The 24,213-nt window shown below is 41.7% G+C and overlaps 1 protein-coding gene across 1 annotated transcript; it reads right to left on the reverse strand.

Annotated features, from left to right (window-relative positions):
- LOC131907322 (cytochrome P450 2C11) lies at window positions 1-22,531 on the reverse strand. The gene is made up of 10 exons (XM_059258446.1): window positions 22,367-22,531; window positions 21,302-21,612; window positions 20,174-20,336; window positions 19,877-20,026; window positions 15,810-15,970; window positions 12,444-12,620; window positions 6,621-6,762; window positions 4,556-4,743; window positions 2,889-3,030; window positions 1-1,103 (listed from the first exon to the last, which is right to left on the reverse strand). The coding sequence occupies exons 2-10, from the start codon at window positions 21,467-21,469 to the stop codon at window positions 922-924; spliced, it is 1,473 nt and encodes a 490-aa protein (XP_059114429.1). The 5' UTR covers window positions 21,470-21,612; window positions 22,367-22,531; the 3' UTR covers window positions 1-921.
- Between the last annotated feature and the right edge of the window lie 1,682 nt (window positions 22,532-24,213).

Genomic DNA, 24,213 nt, shown 5'->3' on the forward strand with positions numbered 1-24,213 from the left:
CTCAGAAGGACAAACATGGTATGTACTCACTCATAGGAGGATACTAGATGTAAAGTAAAAGATAACCAGACTACAACCCACAGCTCCAGAGAAGCAAGCCCTGCCTTTTTTAACATAGGTTCTGGGTATCAAATTTGATTCCTCCTGCTTCCACAGAAAACACTTTATCAATTGAACCATCTCCTTAGTCAAACATGTAGAACTTTGAATTGACAAGACAGACACATTAATTACTGTTTAACTCTTAAGTTGGAAACAGAAAGCAAAAACAATATTCACTATTCCTACTTTGTGTTCACAGTAAACACCAAAGCAGGGGCATTAACTCTAATAACTAATATTCACTCTCACTATGACTGATACTCTGAATTATTCCCAGTATCTAACACTGTTCTTGGATACAGTTTCTCTTGTCCAAGTCCAAATGTCCAGTAACAGTCAATAAAGCATTTCTGCCCTATTCTTCTTGGTCCCTTTAGGTATAAATCTTTATGAGAGCAAATATGGCCTCTGGAGACTGTTTTCTTTACTTCTTCCTTGCATTATGCCCATAAGAAAGAGAGTCTGAGAAATGTCCTAGAAATTAGTTTTTATTCAGCACATGCAGAGGACAGATGGCTCTGAATTGTCATATTCTAAGGATTTTGCTGTTTTACAGTAAAAACATAGTATTAGTAGTAACTGAATCATATAAGTATTAGCACTTACTACGTAAGTATTGCATGGGAGTGTCACAAAATACAGGGGACAAAAGGGTTGAACAATGTACTGACTCAGAGAACTCTGTTTAATGAGGTTTGCTGTTCACTGGATCTCAAGGGAATGGGGAAATGTGAGAGAAAGCAACCACAGTACTAGGAATGAAATGAACAATACCCTCAAAGAAGAGAAGATGCAAATTGGGAGTATAGAGTCTGCCCTTTACACGGGAATAAAACGAGCCTGGTACAAAGGGGGCACGTGGCCAAATCCATTGGTAACTGGTGTGGTATCAATGTCCTTTACATCAACCAGAGGCTTCAGGTTAAAGTTCTGTAAAATGGTGGTGAAGAACAAAAACAGCTCCATCCGAGCCAGGCCTTCTCCTGCACACATCCGCTTTCCTGAGGATAGCAAAAACAGAGTTGTCCCTGAATTACTGTGCTGTGAATTGTCATGCAAAGTATGTAGTAAATAGTCATGAGTTGTTAGGCATGAGTCTAGAAGACACATATCACATTCTCAGCTCTAGACACAGCTCCCTTCACCAATCTCTGACACCATGAAGCTGAAAACTTCAAGCCGCCCCATTTGACTAAGCAGTGCTCTGATGCTTCCCTCAGGAGCTATGACCTTCCCTCTTTGTGGCTGATATATTGTGCACCTCAATAAACTTATCTGGCGGTCAGAGAGCAGAACAGCCATAATATTAAACATAGAGGTTAGGCAGTGGTAGCACATGCCTTTAATCCTAGCATTCCAGAGGTAGAGATACATCTGGATCTCTGTGAGTTCAAAGCCACACTGGAAATGGCCAGGCATGGTGACTCATGCCTTTAATCCCAGGAAGTAATGGCAGGAAGCAGAAAGGTATATTAGGCGTGAAGACCAGGAACTAGAGCCTGGTTAAGCTTTTAGGCTTTTAGCAGCAGATCAGCTGAGATTCATTTGGATGAGGACTCAAAGGCTTCCAGTCTGAGGAAACAAGATCAGCTGAGGAATTGGCGAGGTGAGGAAGCTGTGGCTTGTTCTGCTTCTCTGATCTTCCAGCTTTAACCCAATATCTGGCTCCGGGTTTGATTTTATTAATAAGACCTTTTAAGATTCGTGCTACACCTCTTTATGATCCTTGTGTCTCAATAGGATCTTAGCTTCTGTGGGTTTCCTCATCATATGCATAATTCTACTTAGCAGGGATTGCTTGAATGCTATGCTTTCTTATCTTTTGCCTCCCTGCCAAAATGAATTCCTTAAGAAAAAGGGAGAGGGGTCTGTATACACATCTCAATTTGCACACTTTCAGGACCAACATAAGAATCAAACCCTATAGCAAAAGGTAAAATTGAATCCATGCTCAGAGACTCAGCACACATAATGGAGCATTGAAACTGAACATCAAGGTGGAGGATCCTAAGTAAAGAAAACTCTAGGAGCTCTAGAATCACACAGAGTGTCCTTCCACATGCCCAAGGCCTTTCTCGACCTGCATTTACTTGGCAGGTTCTGACTTCCTGCATCTACAGAAAATATCCCCTCCTGTACTTCATTTCCTCTGTACAGTACCCTGCCTCCTCTTCTTTTCTTACTTCCTTGCTCCCTATGAGCCAGCCAACTTCCCTCTGACCTTTTAAAGTAATCCTGTTTGGGTGTGAAAGAGCAAGATCTGAGTAACTTCCTCCCTGACTCCCTTTCTCACAGCACTAATCCAACTAGGTTATAGTGCCTTGTTGACTCACCTGCTTCCCCAACTCAGGAGTGAGTCTCTTTCAGAGCGTGAGCATGCTCTATTCTCTAGGGCACTTGCATTCCCAGAGTGAAGGATGCCACAGAGGAGATACTCAACATGTGGACTTAGATACCTCTCTTGTGGCAGATGAGGATAGTCTAAATGATGTCAGCTCTCAAGAGAAGCTCCTGGGAAGCTGGGGGTTATATTCAGTGCCCAAGTTCAATCAACAAATATACTCTGCTTTCTTAACTTGAAAAAACTGTGCTAGAGTCTGCAATGCTCGCTGATGTGGTCCAATAAAGAGGCATTATTACATGCATAGAAAATACACAATCATTAAAGTGGTACTCTTTATAACATACCAAGAGCAATTCTACCAGTCCCAGCAAAGTCACATTGCACCTGATCCTAAAATTCTATTATGTACTCCAAACTACAAATGGAAGTGAATTTCTGTTACCTGTTGAGAAGGGCACAAAGTAGTCACTCTTCTTGAAGTTGCCACTCTCATCCAGAAAGTGGCCAGGGTCAAACTTCTCTGGATTAGGAAATTCTTTGTCATCATGCAGCATGGATGTCAGTGATGTTATTACAGTGGTACCCTGAAAACAGCCAACAGACATAATGAAAGTTGAAAGGGAAGAAATGAAGGAACTCACCTAGACTAATCTGTTTGACTTATGGATAAAGACACTGGGTCCAAAGCAGAGCAGTGACATTTACACAGAGACGAAGGAAGAAGAGAGAGGAATTGAGACTAGCTCCTCAGCTAGGAGTGGATCTTCATGTCCTGGATTAAGCTTGTACAGGTCTCATACATGCTGTCACAACTGCTGTGAGTTCATAGGTTACACCTATGAGTTCATATGGGTAACCTGCCTACCTATGTCCAGAAAACACTGTTTCTTTGTAATTATCTTGTGGGGGAGGCCTGCTCCCATCTTTTACAGAGTTCCTATAAGGAGGAGAAAGGCATAAAAAAATTGTAGATAGAAAGATACTAGAGATGAGACAGACAGAAACACAGAATAGCTTTGGGAGGACCTGGATCAAGATCCACTGGCCCTTTCTGTCTCTACAAAAGGGCTTTTTATAACAATGCCAAGGGGCAGTGCAAAAGACCTCCCCCTTGCTAGATCAAAGTATACCGCACAACCCAAGTGCAGACCCTTCCAAACACCTGATAAACTGGGAGGTAGTGGCGCACGCCTTTAATCCCAGCACTCGGGAGGCAGAGGCAGGCAGATCTCTCTGAGTTCAAGGCCAGCCTGGGCTACAGAGCGAGATCCAGAACAGGCTCCAAAGCTACACAGAGAAACCCCGTCTCAAAAAACAAAACAAAACAAACAAACAAACAAAAACCAAACACCTAATAACCACGCATGTGGTCAAGCCGTCCCCTTATTAGCCCTGCTGGGTAAAGCAATCTCAGATCTCACTAGGAAAGCTCTGTGGGCCTCCACATTATCTGCTACCTCTGGTTCTTACAATCTTTCTGACCAATCTTCCACAATGATCCTTTAGCCTTGAAAGGAAGAAGTGTGATATAGACACCCCATTTATGGCTGAGCCTTCTGAGATCTCATAGTCTATGTATCCTGGTCAAGTTGTAGGTCTCTGTGTTCACCACCATTCATCTACTGCAAACAAAGCTTCTCTGTTGGGAGTTGAGGAGTCAGTTTTGTTTAAGGGTGTGACCTGGGTTGTATAATAAAGCTTTCTGGACAACAGCCAGGGAGAGCATGCCAGTAAGCAACATTCCACCATGGCTTCTGCTTCAAGTCCCTGCCCTGCCAGAGTCACTGCCCTACTAGTGTTCCTGACCTGACTTTCCTCAGTGATGTACTATGACCTATAAGATTAAATAAACCCTTTCCTCTCTGAGTTGCCTTTAGACATAGTGCTTATCACAGCAACAAAAATCAAGCTAGTAATGTTTCATAAGAGGTTGGAAACTCCATGTTTCCAAGTTTATGATATTTAAGAGCTATACTTTTCTTTTTAAAACACTTTTGCATATTACTACTTTAAATATTCTCTTATATATTTGCAACTATAGTAGGAACCAAGATGTGAATTTGGGAACTTCATCAACACTAAGTGGCAGAGTGAGAGAAACAAGCTTACCTTGGGAATGAAGTAGTTTCTGAATTTAACATCACAGGTCACTGCATGCGGCAGGTTCATGGGGATGAGGTCAATGTACCTCTGGATCTCATGCACTACAGCATCTGTGTAGGGCATGTGGCTCCTGTCCTGCATGCAGGGGCTCCTGTTCCTGCCAACCACACATTCGATCTCTTCCTGGACTTTGGCTAGTCAGACAAAGTGAGAAATGATGTAATGGGAGAAAAGTGGCGTAACTGCCACAGCCAGTCAGTGCTACCTGGAGCAGGATGAAGATGTCTCAGCAGCATCACAGGCCCTAAGCACGTCTAGACTTGTAATGCCATGGGAAAATATAACTACCTGAAACCCAGGCACTCACTAAGTAGATACACTTCTACATATTATCATACAGGATAATCAGTGCACATGAGAATGGTTAAATGCTTTACTATACAGATATCTTACACATATGAAGTAAGAAATTCCTACCCCTGTAAGGACAAAAACAAGAAAATAAGAATGAGTGCCATATCAAATTAACATATAGTAGTAATTGAATTCTCCTGGCAGATGAGTGTGTGCATGTGTGTGTGTGTATGTGTGCATATGTTCTTGCTTATCTGTAAATTCCCAATCGTTCTCTGTATTTTCCTCATATCCCAAAGGCACTCACTTCAAAACATTCTTTTTTTTCTTAAAGATTTATTAATTTATTATGTATTCAGAGTTCTGCCTGCATGTATGCCCGAATGCCATAAGATGGTACCAGATCTCATTATAGATGGTTGTGAGCCATTATGTAGTTGCTATGAATTGAACTCAGGACCTCTGGAAGAACAGCCAGTGCTCTTAAACTCTAAGCCATCTTTCCAGCCATTCAAAACATTCTTTAAATATCTTGGGAAATTTATGTTCACATTCAGAGATAATGGGCATTTCTATTGTTTTACTGCACTATTTACAATTACATATTTATCACCACGTCATACAAAATAGACAGCATCCCCAAACACACTCTCTGTCTCTCTGTCTCTTTCTATCTTTCTGTCTCTCTGTCTGTCTCTCCTCTGTCTGTCTCTGTCTCTATCTCTGTCTCTGTCTCTATCTCTGTCTCTGTCTCTCTCTCTCTCTCTCTCTCTCTCTCTCTCTCTCTCTCTCACACACACACACACACACACACACACACACACACACACACTTCTCTCTCCTGCAGTACACTTATAATTTTTATCTTATATATACCCATTCTTGTATCCATGTGACTTCATGAATATTTCTCACAGGTAAGGGAGCTGTGGCTGTGTTACATGTTTTACACATTCTTGGACATGAAAGAGCCTACTTAAATTCCTAATATTGGATGCTAACTTAGAATTATTACAAATGCTCAAGTATGCTTCAAACCCTAGAAATAATTTTTAATGATTAGGCTTCACCTAATTGTCAGCCATGTCTCTCCTCTAAGACTCCTCATACTCACATTATCTCCTGTACATCCTGAAGCCAGAATGGGAAATGTTGTTATGTTGTTACAAGAAATCTTGGCACTGCCCCTGAATCTTTTTTCCACATGTATCACTGGAGCTGATAGAATCCCATCCAACAGGGGTGCTCAACAGATCCTAGCAGATGTCAGTGTGACACTCTCCAGCCTCCAGAACTGTGAGCTAAATATAATTTTCTCTGTACAATATCTAGTCTCCATTATTTTGTTATATTGAGAGAAAATACACTATGACACATGCATGTCCCTCTATCCTTCAGGAAACCTATGTACCAACCTACACCAGTTGGGGACACATGTGCCTTTCTACAGACACCTCCCATCAAATGCAAACACCTTATCAGAGTAAGGTCACTAAAATCAGAGCTGGATGCTTCTGCTGCTGTTCACTATGTCTTGTTTCTCTCAGTCACTATCTTCTATTGTGAAAACTTGTCTCATTCTTATTTCTTCCTCATATGTACATGTTACAGCTAGCAACAGAGCAATTTCAATAATGGGATTTCTCTAAGAGACCCAGTGAAGGACATGGGTCATGTCTTTCCAGCATCTCTGTTGACTTTCTCTGGCTCCTCATACCTGTGACGTCCACATACTTCAGCAGCAGCAGGAGTCCATACCTCAGAGTGGTACTTGTTGTTTCTGTTCCAGCTCCAAACATGTCAGTGACAGTCGCCACCAAGCTTTCCATGGTAAACTCAGACTTTGGATTGTGCTTTTCCTAGGATTTATGTGGATATTATTTTGGTTTGCTGGCATACAATTAATTACAGTGAATCAAAATTAACTCAGGTTGTTCTTAAAGATAAGAAATAAATAATGGGGGCTGGAGAGATGGCTCAGCGGTTAAGAGCACTGGCTGCTCTTTCAGAGGTCTTGAGTTCAATTCCCAGCAACCACATGGTGGCTCATAGCCACCTGTAATGAGATCTGGTGCCCTCTTCTGGCCTACAAGGACACATGCAGACAGAACACTGTGGGGATAGTGAAGGGCGAGGGTCGAGGGAAAGAGAGCTTGGGTGAGTGGGAGATCCCAGCTGGATCAACAACAGAGAGGGAGAACAAGGAATAGGAGATCATGGTAAATGAAGACCACATGAGAATAGGAAGAAACAAAGTGCTAGAGAGGCCCACAGAAATCCACAAAGATACCCCCACAACAGACTGCTGGCAATGGTCGAGAGACAGTCCGAACTGACCTACTCTGGTGATGGGATGGCCAAACACCCTAATTGTCGTGCTAGAAACCTCATCCAACTACTGAGGGATCTGGATGCAGAGATCCATGACTAGGCCCCAGGTGGATCTCTGGGAGTCCAATTAGCGAGAATGAGGAGGGTTTATATGAGAGAGAATTGTTGAGACCAAGGTCGGATAAAGCACAGAGACAAATAGCCAAACAAACGGAAACACATGAAATATGAACCAATGGCTGAGGGGTCACCAACTGGATCAGGCCCTCTGAGTGGGTGAGACAGTTGATTGGCCTGATCTGTTTGGGAGGCATCCAGGCACTGGCACTGGGTCCTGTGCTCATTGCATAAGTCGGCTGTTTGAAACCTGGGGCCTATGCAGGATCGCTTGGCTCGGCCTGGGAGGAGGGGACTGGACCTACCTGGACTGAGTCCACCAGGTTGATCTCAGTCTGTGGGGAAGGCTTTGCCCTGGAGGAGATTGGAATGGGGGGCGGGCTGGGGGGAAGGTGAGGGGGGCGGGAGGGGGGAGAACAAGGGAATCTGTGCCTGTATGTAGAACTGAATTGTATTGCAAAATAAAAATTTAAAAAAAAAAAAGAAAAGAAAAGAAACTTCAATATAAAAAAAATTATAAAAAAAAGTATTAAAAAAAAGAAACAAACAATGGCAAGTCTAATACTAAAACTACAATACCTAAACAGGATAGCAGAAAATGTTATTAGTTAACCCATACTTTATTTCCCATTCCTCAAAATTGTTAAAATTGTGGATTATCAATGTTCTCATCACAAAGAAATGATACTATGTGAGATAATGGATACATAAATTGGCCTGACTTGATGATTTTGTTATATGTATATATGTGCATATGTATGTATATAGATCAAGATACTACACTGTACCCAAACACACACACACACACACACACATATATATATATGTATATATATGGGCGACAGAAAATTATAGCAGAAAGAAAAGAAAGGCAGCAGAGCAGAACTGCTCACCTTTCATAGCTAGGAAGCAAAGAGAGGAAAGGGACAAGGGTATCGTACTGAAGAAACAGTTCAGTGACATAACTTCCTCCAGCTAGGCTTCAACTCCGAAAGCAATGGTTCTCATCCTGTATCATGATTCCTTTGGCAAACCTCTATCTCCAAAAATATTTACATTAAGATTCATAACAGTGGGGCTGGAGAAATGGCTCAGTGGTTAAGGGCACTGACTGCTCTTCCAGAGGTCCTGTGTTCAATTCCCAGCACCCACAGGGCAGCTCACAGTCTGTAACTCCAGTTCCAGGGAACCCGACACCCATGGCAAAACACCAATGGACATAAAATAAAAATAAATAAAATTCTAAAAAGATTCATAACAGTAGCATGTTTACAGTTATGAAGTAGCAATGAAAATAATTTTATGGTTGGGGGCCACTGCAACATGAGGAACTGTATTAAAGGGTCGCAGCATTAGGAGGTTGAGAACCACCTTTAAAAGGTTCTATCACCTCCCCAAAACATCGTCAGCTGGGAAGCAGGTCTTTAGCACACAGCTCTTTGATAGACATTTAAGATCCAAGCTATAACAAAGAAAATACTTTTTCACAAAAACATTGTAACTAATTCTGTTAAAGAGTTTAATTAGATACAATATTGACTTCCTCATTATGAACTCTGAAATGTGTAAACCTAACAGTACTGTTAGAGATCAGAATGTCTGCCAGAGAGACTGGGAGAAGATGGGCTGCCAAGCCACTCCGAGGAGACTGAGAGGCCCATGGAGACTTCGTGGAGACAGGAGGTAGAGGACGAGCCTGCTGAGCGAGCAGGATCTCCAGAACAGCTAAAAAATGCCAGGTCTTATGAGAAGATACTTTTAAAAAGTGGTTTCATGGAACTGGAAAAAAAATGACAGAACTAGAGACAGGTATGCGAGAGCAGCCTTGAAGAACAAAGGAACATCACGTTGCCGAGTAGGGCCACCAGGAGGCTTGGACCACCACATCAGACCACCACCACCTGGCTCACTTCACCCCATCACTGCCATGCTGCTTGCCCTACTTGGGGGACCATGGCTGCAAACCCCAGGTGCCTGTGGGGCTTCGGGCACCAAGTGCAGGGTGATGTGCAGGGGCCTGAAGATTGTTCAGGTCCTGCCCTCAGACACACTGCCCAACCACATAACTACCCTGACTCTGAGCAACAAGATATCCAAGATGAAGAATGATTCATTTTCTGGATTAAGTCTCCTCAAAAGACTTTTGTGGTCCATGCTGCCCCCAGAGACCATATTGATATCTGTGATCCAAGCAGCCATTGTAAACCATCTTGATGTCCACAGTCCATACTGCTGCCTGCTGCTATAGGCAAGGAAGCTTCTTTCACAGTAGTATCAATGACTGCAGACACATAACAGAATAAGAGGTATTGAAGGCTCCTGTGAAAACCTTCCACCTCCCCAGCCTTCTGGTGGGGCAGAGAGTACTCAGGGTCTGGTCACTGGGAGTTTAACCATGCTCCAATGAATCTATGAGCAACACAACTGCACTTGGTGGATTTTTTATTTTGTTTTGTTTCTGATGTAGAGGCACATGGTAGGAGGATGGACCTGGGAGAAATGGGAAGCAAGTGTGATCTGGGTGCATTGTATGAAATTCCCAAATAATTAATAAGAGTGTTATGTTGGAGGGAAAAAAGCAATCAGGATGTCAGTTTGGGGAAAGGAGCTGATAAATTGCCATTCATAAGTAAGCTTTACTGAGAGGGCCTTTGTGAGAACAGAAGCCATGATCATTCAGATCCTGAGGTTGGAGACCATTAGAAGAGACATCATTTCAGAGGCAGCACGGCAGGGCCTTAGAAGGAAAGTGGCCCCCTTCAAAGCTGGGAAGAAGCTTCATTATAAGTAATCAATTAATGAAATACATACACAGGAAATGGAAGAAAGGTCAAAGCATATATGAAACTCTCAAAGAACTAATAAAAATGGAAGATATCATGTTTCTTTCTCCCTCCAGGCTCCTGTCAGATTGCCCCTGACAGACATGTTCATGACAATATGACAGGGCCCAAACAGAGAGAAGGAGAGCCTTCAGAAACTCTACAACAAACTAAATATTCTGATTTTTATAAATTTGGGGGGACTGGCAGGAATTCCCACACATGATTCAGTCTGATTTAATCTACATGAGTCCATGCCTGGAGCCAGGTACTTGGCAGGATCAGAAATCTTTCTTGAGGTATGTATGTTTATGTTGCAGAGAGGGGGACTATGAGTTCCCAGGGCTGTGGGAAGCATGGCCTGATTTCCTCAGGCTGACAACTGACAGAGTAACCAATGATGAGGAGCAATGCCTGAGGTTGGCTTCCAAACTGCACACATGCACACATCTGTACATACATGTATACCTGCACACTCATAAAATTACACACAGATGGTACTAAGCTATAGCCAATGAACAGCTAGGTTCTGATACTTCACTAAAGTCCAAGGAGCAACACGCTTTATAAATACAGCACCGAGGCAAAGGCCACTGGTGAGTGAGTAACAGAGACCTTGGAGTCCAGCCTAATTCAGCTAAGTGGGCAGTCCTCACAGCAATATGGAAGTCCATCTCTGTGGTAATAATAGTTCTCCCCTACCAGCAGACAAGGCACAGATCAAAAGTAATCTGTGTCTTCCCACCCCCAGTTTCTCCCAATTCTTTACCTTTTTCTGCTCTTTGCCTCACCTCAATTCAAGGAGTATGTTTGTACTTACACACGCTTTTATTATGTCTATATGATGCTTCTCACCCAGTTTTTGAACTGCTCCTACCATTATTCTTTTATATATGTGGTACTTTACTAATTCTTTGAGAATTTTATTCAGTCATACAATGTGCTTTGATCTTATTTACCCTCTCTGCTCCTCCTAGTTCCTCCCAGATCTGCCTCCCATCTCTCAACTTCCTGTCTTCTTTCAATTGTTTTTTTTTTTTTTAATAACCCATGGAGTACAATTTGTGCTGCCCACATACACATGAGTGCATGGCGGACTTACCAGGGACCACATCCTTAAAAGAAACAAACTCCCCCTTCCCCCAGAAGCCATCAATTGTCAATAGGTCCTCAGCTAAGGGTAGGGACTGGATTGATCTCGTGCAGATTTTGGGTACACAGCCACGGCAGCTCTGAGCTCATGAGTGCATAGATCCTGTCCTGTCCTGAAGACACTGTATTGGTCCAATCCTCCCTGATCTCTGGCTTTTAGAATCTTTCCACCTTGCTTCTGCAATGGTTCCTTAACCTTCCCTAACCCTATATTCTACTTGAGCATATCAATACTCTCCTCTTGGCTAAACTTACCAAGGCACAGAATAGGTCTTACTGCCAAAGTTTCCCACATAGCTCCTGCTATTTGCAGTATCCATCCCATTAACTAAAATGAAGCCTATGGGACTCTGATAATATAAGATAGACACCTTGCATTTACTTTTGAATCTACACTTCTATAATCCAGACATGTATCAAGCTAAAATACAGATGATAAATCTCAATACTCCTCTTCAGTATCAATGCTCACCATTCTATGGAGTTCACAGGAAATTTACCCTGAGTGTTATCTGCATTAGACTCTAGTTCAGGCTTATATATACAGTATCAAAAATTCCCTTGTCAATATGTAGGCTTAGAGTGCTTGAAAACATTTCCACATCCTCATCTGGGGAGAATCATTTCCAGCTATACTCAACTATGGTTCTCTGCCCCATCTCTCTACCTTATCACTTCACTGTGCCCATGTGAAATCCTCTCCCCTGTTTCTCACTAAAAATCTGTATCAAACTTCAGGTCACTCAGAAAATCTGCCCAGCAAGTTTCTTCTCATTTTCATATGCTCTTTCTCCTCAACCTCCCACACACTCGACTACAACCACTTTTATTTCAATGCTGGGTATTTTTATTGCCTGACTTGTTTGTATTTCTACTTTGCCTGATGGGTATGCTCTCTTTCCTCAGCTAGATTGTTAGTCCCTAAAAGCAGTGCCCACATGTTCTAGTTATTTAACGATTTAGTTTTAAATCCTCCATGGTTGTTAGTCCAGTTTCATGCACACAGCAGGTACCTAAAGTTTTTACCAAGTGCATCTTGCTTGAGCAACTATGCATCCCCAATAATTACAGAAATAATCAACCAATCACAAAATGCAAGCCAACAAATAATAATTTACCTGTTCCATTTTGATCAAGAAACAATCAATGAAGTCCCGAGGATTGTCCATGTCCAGTGTTTTTTGGTGTTCTTTTACTTTCTCCAAAACATAATTTTTTACATAGGAAAAATTTCTAAGTACTTGGTTATGACTTCCAGGGAAATAATCAATTATGGCAGGGAAAGTATTGCAGACCTTGAAGATTAAAAAAATATTAATTAAAATTAAAGACATGAGTACCATAACCCTGGTTAAAAACTAAGGTGACAAAACCAAACATCAGGTGAAGCTAGGGGAAACCCCCACATAAGAAGGGGAGGAAGGATTGAGGCCTAGGACACCAGGAGAATGTGGCCACAGAATCAACTCAGCAGGGCTCATAGGGGCTCACAGAGACTGAAGCAACAATCACAGAGCCTACACAGATCTGAGCTAGATCTTCTACATCTATGTTATGGTTGTGTAGCTTGGTATTCTTGTGGGACTCTCAACAGTGGGAGTGGGGGTGACTCTGACTCTCTTGCCTGCCCTTGGGACCCTTTCCTCCTACTGGATTGCCTCATCCAGACTTGATATGAGAGTTTGTGCCTTGTCTTATTATAATTGGTTAAGCCATATTCCGTTGATATTCCTGGGAGGCCTGTTCTTTTCTGAAGGAAAACAAAGGAGGAGTAGATCTAGGGAAGAGATCAAATAGTGGAGAGGGACTAGGAGGAGTGGAGGGAGGGATAACTGTGGTCAGGATGTAATGTATAAGAGAATAATAAAAAAAGACCTAGGGTGAACTTGAGGAGAAACATTTCAGTGTACACGATTGTATAAATGGAAGTGCTAATAGAGTCTCCATTAAACTGATCACATGACCAGATATGACAAGATCTCCAACATCCAAGTCAATAATTTTTACATTACTAAAGCATCTTTATGTCCACTCTCTCTTTTTTACCTACAATTGTGAAATACAGAAAGACCATGTCTCACCTGCATGAGGTAAACTAAGAGGTCAAGGAAGTTCAGTCAACCTGAAACAGAGCAGAGTCACTCCCTGATATTTCTACCATTAACAGTTGGCCTCAGTAATAAAATCATGTTTTATAACTGGGAAGGGCTCAAAGATATGAAACTCAACTCCGCATTTTATGGACAAATACTTATACACAGCAGTGGTCAAATGACTCCTATAAAATCACATAACTATCTTCTATACAGAGTGATACCAGCTTGATAGATAGTGATGTAATTGACCATGACAGTCCAACAGAGAGTTATGTTTTATACACGCCAAATGCCAATCATCTTAATATCCTGACTCTCACTACTTTCTCAGCTAGAGACCCAGCTTTAGATGGCCTCTGAGTCTTTGGTCCGGAACCCCCAGTACTCAGAGGTTCCTGGCAGCAATTTGTGCTCCCATTCTCTGTCTTTGGTATCCTCAATTAGGAAATAACTGCTAAGTAATGGGATGAAAAGGACTCTGATTTTTGATTGGCAGACAAGCCTGTGGGTGGTGGAAGGTTTTCAACAAGTCCCTAGACAGCCACTGAGAGCCTGGGCATGCCTCTGGCAGTACCAAAGTGCTGTCTGGACTCTGTGGTTTGGTGGGTTGTGGTTTGGCTTGCAGCCCTGTGTCCAGCCATCTGTCCTCTGTTCTGAAGAATAAAGGGCTCTGCTGTCTTTCCGAGACACTCGTGGTATCCCAAGATGATGGTGATATAGATGGGCAGGGCCCATCCCTCTACACAAATACACACACACACACACACACACACACACACACACACACACACACACCTGTCTAAAACAAGTTTATTATAATTGTGGAAAATAGTCATGTTTACATAAACCAATGATAAGTTGAGGGTTTTTAATGGCGGGGATAGGAAAGCATTATAGCATTGTTTTGCCCTGATGTCACCTCTGCCCTGTATTAGTGGCATCCTTAACAAGAGCCCTGTTCCCAGTGTACAGAACTATGGCTCTTGATTCCAGGGGAGTCAGTGGGGGGGAGGGGGAGGGGGGAGGGGACACACACTTGTTTCTCTATTTTTACCTAACAGGGTAGGGGGAGCTGAAGGACTGGGTATAGCACTTTGTCTTTGTTTCGCCTAAGTCAGAGCTCCTCAGGGTGAAAAAGTTGTAAAGACTATCAATAAAGCTTACAATGCCACTAGGCAACACAGGGTCACCTGGGGCAAAAGAATGCAATTAAAGCTCCTGGCAGAACACTGAGACCACGAGAAGAAGAGCTGGAGAGAGAGTATCTTTGGGAAATCAGGCCACTCAAAAGCATCCACACGTCGGGGTGGTGGTGCACACCTTTAATCCCAGCACTCGGGAGGCAGCGGCAGGCAGATCTCTGTGAGTTCGAGGCCAGCCTGGTCTACAGAGTGAGATCCAGGACAGGCTCCAAAAGCTACACAGAGAAACCCTGTCTCAAAAAAAAACAAAAAACAAAAAAAAAACAAAAAAAAACAAAAAAACAAACAAAAAAACAAAAAAAAGCATCCACATATACTGATGTATTTAAAATGCCAGAATGCCCATGACAAGCACAAGTTAGGAAAAGTCCTGGAAAAAAAAAATACCCAAACCCACTCCCCCAAAAAAACCCAAACTTTTCCTTCCGCTGTCCTGGGCCCTGGGCCTGAGTGCCTGGCACAGAGCCAGTGTGGTGGGATTTCTCCTCCCTGTCTCTTCTACTTTTCATTCCTACTTTGCATCTTTGGCTTTCTTTCCTTTCTTCATTTTGTATCTCTGCCCTACAGCGTTCTCCCTTCCACCTCTTCTTCATCTCTATTCTCCACCTCTTTGTCATCTATAACTCTCACAGTAAAGCAATTTCTGTCAGAAACAAAAGAAAACAGAGACTTTGGAGGACCAGCATGACAAAGAACACAAGCTTCACAGAAATAGCTTACAAATGTTACTAAGCAAATGCTTTTTGCCTACAGAACATAAAAAGTATAAAGGAAAAATTAAAAACCTATAGCCCCAACAGCTGGAGATATGGCTCAGTAGTTAAGAGAACACGTTCATGCTGGAGGACTGGAGTTTGGTTCCCAGAATTTACATCCAGCAGCTTATGACCACCCATAACTCCAGCTCCAAGGGATCCAACACCCTGTTCTGGCCTCTGCAGGCACCTGTACCCACCCCACCCTCATGCACAGTACACACAGAGCTGAAGAATACGTTTGGGTTTGTTGTTGTTGTTGTTGTTGTTGTTATTGTTGTTTAAAAAAAAAAAAAAAAGAACTGCACATCACATCTCTAAAATGTCCAGTCTGGAAACATTCATGCCACAGCTCAGTCCCTATAATGCTGTGGACTTCTCAAAGGAAAGAGCCCAGATGGCTTCTTAGGAAGGAAGCCTTTTGACCTCACCTGTATCCATGGGGTGCTCAAGAGTCTGAGGTTTTCATTAAATTTTTCCATCAAGTTAAGAAATTCCTGATCTTTATAATCAAAACGATTCTGGAAAATAATGGAGCAGATGACATTGCAGGGAGCACAGCCCAGGATGAAGGTGGGATCACAGGGTGAGCCTGGAGAACGGGAGATATAAAAATAACTGTTAATATGTGTATATAAAAGACTCTTTGATATCATATTAAAGTAATTTTAGAAACCCTAAATGAATAAGTTCCTAGAAATTCTCTATCAGGCAGAACTTCAGAACACTCAATTCCCTATCTGGTGTGCAGAGATACTGCAGACAAAACACCCACATACAATCAAACAACAATAATAATGATAAATAACATATTTTAATTAATAAAAATAAACACTCCCTGGCCTGGTGATGCAGGCCTGTAATCCTAGCTACTCAGGAAGTTGAAGCAGGACTATCTATCATAAGTTTTCAGCGTGCCTGGGCTACAGTGAATTTGAGGTGATCCTGGGTGCATTAGAGAGGCAAAATAAAACATGAAATCAAAGATTTTGATATTAATCAGTGGTTGGGACTTTCTAGGCAGATGCAAAATCCTAAGTCCTACCCTCAATATCATTTTTTAAAAAGTAAAAAAAAACAACACATTATTAGAAGATAGATCTGTTTGCCTAAAATAAGTTAAATTTTTTAAAAATTCCGTTTCTAATTTAAATCAAATCAGGTCAAACATAAATATTAAATTGATAAATAATATCCTTTACTTCTTATTTCAGTGTTGAAAAGAAAAGTAACAAAAATTTCCTGTTCTAGAAATGTTTATTATCACTACATTTGCTTGGCAAAGCTCGCCCTCTGGTGGAGGTCTTGCTATTGCATGACATAGCCATTGACAGAATACTGCAATTCTTTTTTTAACTTATTTATTTTATGTGTATAAGTGTTTTGCCTGCATGTATGTGTGTGTGCACCATGTGCATGCCTGGTGCCCTTAGAGGTAAAAAAGGGCATCAGACCCCCTAGAACTGGAGTTACAGATGGTTGTAAACCACCGTGTGTGTGTGTGTGTGTGTGTGTGTGTGTGTGTGTGTGTATGTGTGTGTGTGTGTGTGTGTGTGTGTGTGTGTGTGTGCTGGGAACCAAACCTGGGTGGGGTCCTCTGCAAGAATAGTCAATGCTCTTAACTACAGGGCCTTCTCTTGTCTCTATAAAGTTTTTTATTTGAACATCACTTTATTTCATTCAAGTACTTGACAGAAAAGCAAATTAATTCAGAGGGAATGCTTTGTGGGCAATTTTCAGCAAAATTATTCTAATAAAATTATGAATAAATTTTAATGTGAAAAGTCTACAAGGACACATCAGCTATAGTTAAGGATGATAAGCCAAAAACATGCATACTACTCACAATAGTGAGGAAATGGAACCAACAGAAGTGTCCACAAGTAGAGTTACTGAGATCCATACCCATAACCAAATATTACTGTCTTTAAAAAGAATGAAATACTATACTTTGTACTACAGCAGACATATTTGGGTGCTGTGGGATGTTCTGTATGGCAAATGTGTTGCTCTGATTGGTTGGTAAATAAATCACTGATTGGCCAGTGGCCAGGCAAGAAGTATAGGCGGGACAAGGAGGAGAATAAAGCTGGCAAGTGGAAGGCTGAGTCAGAGAGACACTGCCAGCTGCCATGATGAGAAACAGCATGTGAAGATGCCAGTAAGCCACGAGCCATGTGGCAAGGTATAGATTAATGGAAATGGATTAATTTAAGCTGTAAGAACAGTTAGCAAGAAGCCTGCCACGGCTATACAGTTTGTAACCAATGTAAGTCTCTGTGTTTACTTGGTTGGGTCTGAGAGGCTGTGGGACTGGCGGGTGACAGAGATTTGTCCTGACTGTGGGCCAGGCAGGAAAACTCTAGCTACATTTGGGGGACTTTATACTAAGCAAAATAAGCCAGACACAGAAAACCAATACTTTATGTTCTCTTTCATAGTGGAAACTTAAAAAACAAGTTGATCTTACAAAAAACAAAGTGAAATAATGTTCACTAGGGATGAAAAGGGGTGTGTAGGAAGAAGAGAGAAGCTAGATAAAAGGAGACAAATACAGCTACAAAGGAGGAATAAACTCTGGTTATCCACAGCACAGTAGCAGTTCACATCAATTCATTACATGTTTTATAAAGAACTAGAAGACAGTGGTTCTAATTCTCCCAAGAAAAAGAACTGATGTCTAAGAAGATGAGATGCTAGGAACTAGACATAATCGTTGCAAATCACATGCATGTGTCACATTCCTTACTGGACTCCATAAATGCATACAATTATTGTTTGTTAGTTTTAAAAGATATCTAAGCACAAGTGTCGAGGAATTCAACAGAGGAAGCCTATTCAGTAGTTAACTATGCCTAAGTCACGCCCCTTTTCTGTTATAACACACCATAAAACTGAATGTTCAGAATTTTATTTTAGCCTAGGAGAGAAAAAGATAATCATTGGGAATTATTAATTTGAGATTTGGGGCAAGAGAGGCTCACAGTGAAAGTCTGGTTATCAGTTTTGCCTTCCACTTCATCTTGAATAGACATGTAAATATCAAGGGCATTTGGAAATCAAGCTGAAAATCATATTTACTATGACAATTACATCACAGATGAGTGAAGCCAAGATTTCAGGGTAGGTAAAAGTTACCATTAATATTCTAACTCAAAATCCAGTTGTTTCAAAATTTAGTCATAATTTTGTTTTCATTCAGATACAGTGAATGTCACAGATCAGGTTGCCATTCAACAAACTCCAAAAAAGGACAAGGCCAGTTCCCACAGGAGGGGCCATCCATAACATGACAGGACGGCAGCTCACGGTGCCACCACAGTCCAGGACAGTGATGGGAAAGGAGAAGCAGAGAGCTAGGCCTGTGCCGGAGTTTTGTGCAAAGGGATGACTAGGACAGGAAAGGCAGACTTTGTGAGCTTAGGATGGAAAAGTTTGACTAACTGCACAGATCTCTGGGTCACTAACTGTTCATTCACCTGGCCCTGGATGGATATACAGAAAGAACATGGACTTGGTATGTGGGAATTTACTAAAAGAGGTGGTTGATGGCCATAGATAGGCTGATTTGTATGCCAAAAGCATGCTTTGAGTAAAGTATTTGCTATTGTTATCAATTATCTAGCCTTGGGAGGGGCAGCCCAAGATGTCGGGGCCTCATAAAATATAGAAAATAAAATTCACAACTAGTACAAAAATCAAGATAGAGGATAACAAGAAGAACTGAAATAAAGCCAAATTATAATTAGGGAAGTTGAGATTAAGCATTAATAGTAATTCAGATTTAGTTCAATAAATCAATTTAAAACTATCTTTTGTAATGTAGATGAATCTTAAAATATGTAAGCAATAAAGTCCACCGTAAGTAACATTAAGTAACTCCAGCTGACATCTTTAAATAGTGAAACACGGAGAAGCAAGTCACAAGTGCGAAGGGAGCATTAACGATGCCCAGGAACTAGAAACCAGGCATAGACACCATTGTTGTGAATACTGCAGACATGGGCCTTTAAAGAACCCCAGACATGTCTGTCGGGGAGGCTGATACTACCAACCAGATCAATTAAGCAAAAGCATGCATGGTTTCACATTCCATGGAGTTAGCAGGTCACTTCAGTAATATCCTCTCACAAACATTTCCTAGTGAAATGTTCTAGAATAGTTAGCCCACAATTATGCTATGGGGGAAAACATTGTCAAATTTGAAAAGTGGTATTCAATCCTTCTATCTGTATGGCATTGTTTGAAAGTAAAGTTTGGTGCAAAATAGAATTTAATGAGTTTTTATCCCCACCCCATATGTACAAAAATTGTTTACAAACACAGAAGGCACTGAGCTAGCTACAAAATCTTCCTTGGCTCTGTACCAAACCATCCCACTTGCATAGAGTTGCCAAGCATTTCCCTCAGTGTAAGATCTGGCTGTCCCAGCAGTGTTGCCATGGAGATCATTAAAGAAGGGAGCAATCTGGTCAGTGACACAAAGTGACACACCTACCTTTGGTTTTCCTCAGTTCCTCCACAAGGCACCGTGCTTCCTCTTGTACACGGTCCTCAATGCTCCTCTTCCCCATCCCAAAATTCCGCAGGGTCATGATGGAGAAACGCCGGATCTCCTTCCATTTCATCCCATTGCTGAAAAGGATTCCTACAAGAATGGGAAACAAGAACTAGTCAGGAAGCAGACAAGAAACTGGCACATGAAACTATCTGGATGGCCCGGAAGAGCTCATCCTGCCTCATCTGCATGGCCAAGGCCCCACTCATGCATGCACACACTTGTACTCACACTTACCAAGGCCTTTGTTTACTTTTTCAGATACTGGAAAACTGCCTCTTCCAGAAAATTCCTCTCCTAGATCAACGAGGGCCTCTTTTATGGCTTCATAACCATGCAACACCACAGAGGGCTTCATGCCAAAATACAGAGTGAACACAGGGCCATAGACTTTTGAGAACTGGAAAATTGGGGGAAAAATTAACAGCAAAAATAAAATCAGGATGTTACATATTGTACATGATCTACTGATATCATCATCCTGTTGATGGTTTTTGTTGTTGTTGTTCCTATAAAACAGGTTCAAATGTTGCTGGATTTCATACATAAAAACCATGCTGCCTGTTATAGATGTCACAGGCAGAATGTCCCCCATTTGCCAAGAATTTATGAGGGAAATCCTATATAGATAATCACAACTAACCAATACCTTGAGCTACATTTATTAATTTTACAACTAAAGAGACTGAGGCTCGAAGAATTTCAAATCCATCTCAGTATTATATAACTAAAAGATTCAAATTTGAGCCATGCTTAGTGAATCTCTGTTTCCTGTGCAGTCACCAAAGTCCACACTGGACAAAATCCAGCTGCTATTGAACTTGCTTCAAGATCACCTACAGAGCACTTTTCCGGGCATTCTGTGACTAAGAATTAGAAATCTACAATTTTTCCCGTCCCTTGGGACTAAGGAGATGGTTCAGTAAATGTTTGCTGTGCAACCGTGAGAACTGAACCAGAACCCAGCATACACATAAAAGCTCGCTGTTTTCAGGTCAATAATCCCAGCCCTGGGAAGGCAGAGACTGGAGGATCGTGGGGCTTGAGGCTTGATGGCCAGCCAGACTAGCCAATCACTGAGCTCTAGGTTCAGTGACCTACTTTGCCTTGAAAAGTAAGATGGAGAAACAATTGAAGACACTCAACTTCAACCTCCGGCCTCTTCACCCACACACAAAAACACCGACACACACACACAAGCTCAGAGAGAGAATTTATATGCATTATAGCATTCCACTATTCCTGACAATGGCACTCTAATTTAAAGAACCTATGGAAATATTTGCTTTACAATAAAATAGTTAAATAATAGCTGAGATTAAATTTGTTTTTGTAACCTAGTAGAGGAGCTTGAAAAGCACTTACTTTGTTTAAAGATTTGCTGATGTCCTTCACATCTATCTGCAGAATGTTTCCAATAATTGGAAGAGGAGTGGGGCCAGGAGGGAGCTTGCTTCTCTCAGAGCTCTGTCTCCAGAGTGAGAGGAGAAGCAGACAGGAGACAGTGAGCACCAGGACCAGGACTGGCTCCATGGCAGCTTTCTCTTCTTAGGGAGACACCTGTGAGCTTGCAGTCCAGAGCTTTTATAATGCTAGCTAACTCAACATGTGCCTCTGAGGGGTAAGCGACCAATCAGCGAGGTTTGCTCTAATCTTTTTTCTTTGTGGACTCTGGCCTGTTGAAAAATACAAACAGAAGCTGTTCCTCACTCTTACTCACTACTGTTCCACCTTGAAAACCTGTCGGAACTGGCCCAAGGTGGGACCCATTTACCGTTCTTTTTTTTTTTTTCCACTACAGATGATTCCAACATGCAATCTAAACTGGAGGGTAATGAAGTCAATCATTTGGTCAAAAGTTTGTTCAAACATTGAAGGCAAATCATATATTTATATATAATGTTTACTCAGTAGAGTTTCCCAGTGCTTGCAATACATGCCTTGAAAATGAAGCTCTTTTTAAACATGCTTTAAGTGTGCTGTAGTAACACTAGAGTTGATTCATCACCAGTTAAGCCACATAATTAACTCAGTAAACACACATACCTTTTGCCATTTGATATCCTACAAAGCCCTTTCCGGCAGAAGATACTCTTTTCCCCCCTCGGAGAGTGCTAAATAACAGACCGGTACTGGCACAGCTCGTGGACATCACTCAGGATGTACACCACACTGACATTGACAAAATGAAGCTCATATTCTTTAGAGATTAAATCAATAATACAGTTTCTCCTTTTCATTCCATCAGGAGGGGAAACTCTCTCAGCTAACTGAGGGTCCCAGGCAAAGCCCCATGCACATTATCCTCATTTCCTCCCGTGCTGTGCTGTCTGGGGTTTAGGGAAAGATAACACAAATCTGTACTCTCTCCCCGCTTTCTGTGTGACTTTTCTTACTATTATGCTATGCCCAGGTGCTGTGGTCTCTTACCTGATTTCTTTAGCTCCTGTGGCAGTGTTTTCTTGTGTGGGTAGTTGTTTAGATGGATGATTCTCTTGGGGAAAGAGTGTTGATTGCTGACTGTTCCACCATCTTGCTCAGTCTCTGCAGAAGAGCCACGTCTCTGGATTATCTTCCTCATTCCTCAGCAGCTGGCAGTCTAGAAACAACAGCTGCTTCTGTCACAATTTGGCTTGTTACCATTTGGGATGAAGAAATACAATAACCCAGAGCAGACAGAGGATTTTCAGAGTTAGCTAGCCAGAGTTCAGGCATGTGCTGCTGGAAGGGATGGAACAGGGACTTCAGCATACAGACCCACTGCCCTGAGGACCACACAGTGAGCTGGACCGGAAGGATGTGTACCACCACCACGAGAGCAGAACTTTCACACAGGCATGGCATGCAAAGCTATCGCTCTATCTGTCCTAAATTAACCAGTATGGGGAGTTGTTTTTAAATATTTTAAATTTATTTTTATTTTATGTTCATGGGTGTTTCGTTTCCATGTATATCTATGTGAGAGTGTCAGAAGCCATGTGTAAACTGCCATGTGGGTACTGGGAATTGAGCCCGAGTCCTCTGGAAGAGCAGCCAGTGCTCTTAACTGCTGGACCATCTCTCCAGCCCCCTTGAATTTTTATTTTTATTGATGATATTTAAAGTATGCAATATGATACTCTGATATACATATTTAAGTGATCACTATAGTCAAACAAAGGGACATAATCCACCACCTTACACCAGTTACTTTTTCTTTCAAGCAAGGTTGTGCTTCTTGGGGTTCTAGAAGGGAGAACCTAAATCTGTCCATTCACTCCCTTTGCAATGAGTTTTATTATTATAGATGCTAAAGAACAGGCATACAGCTCAGTGATAATTTGTCCAGTATGTGCAAGGCCTTCGGTTCATTCTACTCACAACACACACACACACACACACACACACACACACACACACACACACACACATCAAGAGTCTACTTTGTAGAAAGTTTTCAGTTATATTACCATATTAGTAATTATTGGCTGCTTCCCTTATGTATTACATGAAATCACTGTACATTTTATCTAACTGTCAATAGGAACATACAACCTAGTTCTTCCTATTTCCTCTTCCCCTTCTCCCCTGGGTACAACTGGTTCTACTCCACTTTATTTATTTAATTTGCTTGACTAGCTTTTTTTTAGCCATATGAGGTCATACAGTGCTTTGTTCCTTTGATTGGCTCCTTTCACTCAGTGGGTCTTTCAGGCTCATTCATATTGTGCCAAATAAGACTGAACATTATATGCATACAATATTTTTATCCATCTATCTGTTGATGGACATTTAAGTTGTTAATTTATCTTTTTTTAAGATTTATTTTTCAGTGTGTGTGTGTGTGTGTGTGTGTGTGTGTGTGTGTGTGTGTGTGTTGGTACATGCGCACAAATGCAGATGCCTGTGCAGCCTAGAGGGAGGTGTCAGTCCCCTTGGCACTGGAATTTCCAGGGGGTGCTGAGCCACCTGACATGGGTAGTGGGAACCAAATTCCAGGCCTCTACAAGAACAGTATGTACACTTAATCACTGAGACCTCTCTCTATCCCATTTCTATTTCTTGGCTGTTGTGAGTAATAATGAATTGGCATCATAATTTTGAGCTACAGTACAGGAAAATTAAGTTTTGCTAAGAACCCAAACATACAATGTTTTATTACCCATTTTACTGGGATGCCTAACAATTTATAGGGAAATTTTACACCCATCAAAACTCTTGGGATTCTCTCAAGCTCTCTTACCCATTTTGAGGTTGGAGGGAGGTGAACCTTGGAGAGTCAGTGCTTTGGCCAAAGA

Source organism: Peromyscus eremicus, chromosome 1, assembly GCF_949786415.1.
Source record: "Peromyscus eremicus chromosome 1, PerEre_H2_v1, whole genome shotgun sequence".
Classification (NCBI taxonomy): domain Eukaryota; kingdom Metazoa; phylum Chordata; class Mammalia; order Rodentia; family Cricetidae; genus Peromyscus; species Peromyscus eremicus.

Excerpts from the sequence above, each read along its gene's own strand:
- LOC131907322 (XM_059258446.1), bottom strand. The coding sequence starts at position 21,469 with ATGGAGCCAGTCCTGGTCCTGGTGCTCACTGTCTCCTGTCTGCTTCTC. Across the intron at positions 12,621-15,809 it reads TGAGCACCCCATGGATACAG|GTCTGCAATACTTTCCCTGC; the intron begins GTGAGGTCAAAA and ends TTAATCTTCAAG. Across the intron at positions 3,031-4,555 it reads GAAACTACTTCATTCCCAAG|GGTACCACTGTAATAACATC; the intron begins GTAAGCTTGTTT and ends GGCTGTTTTCAG.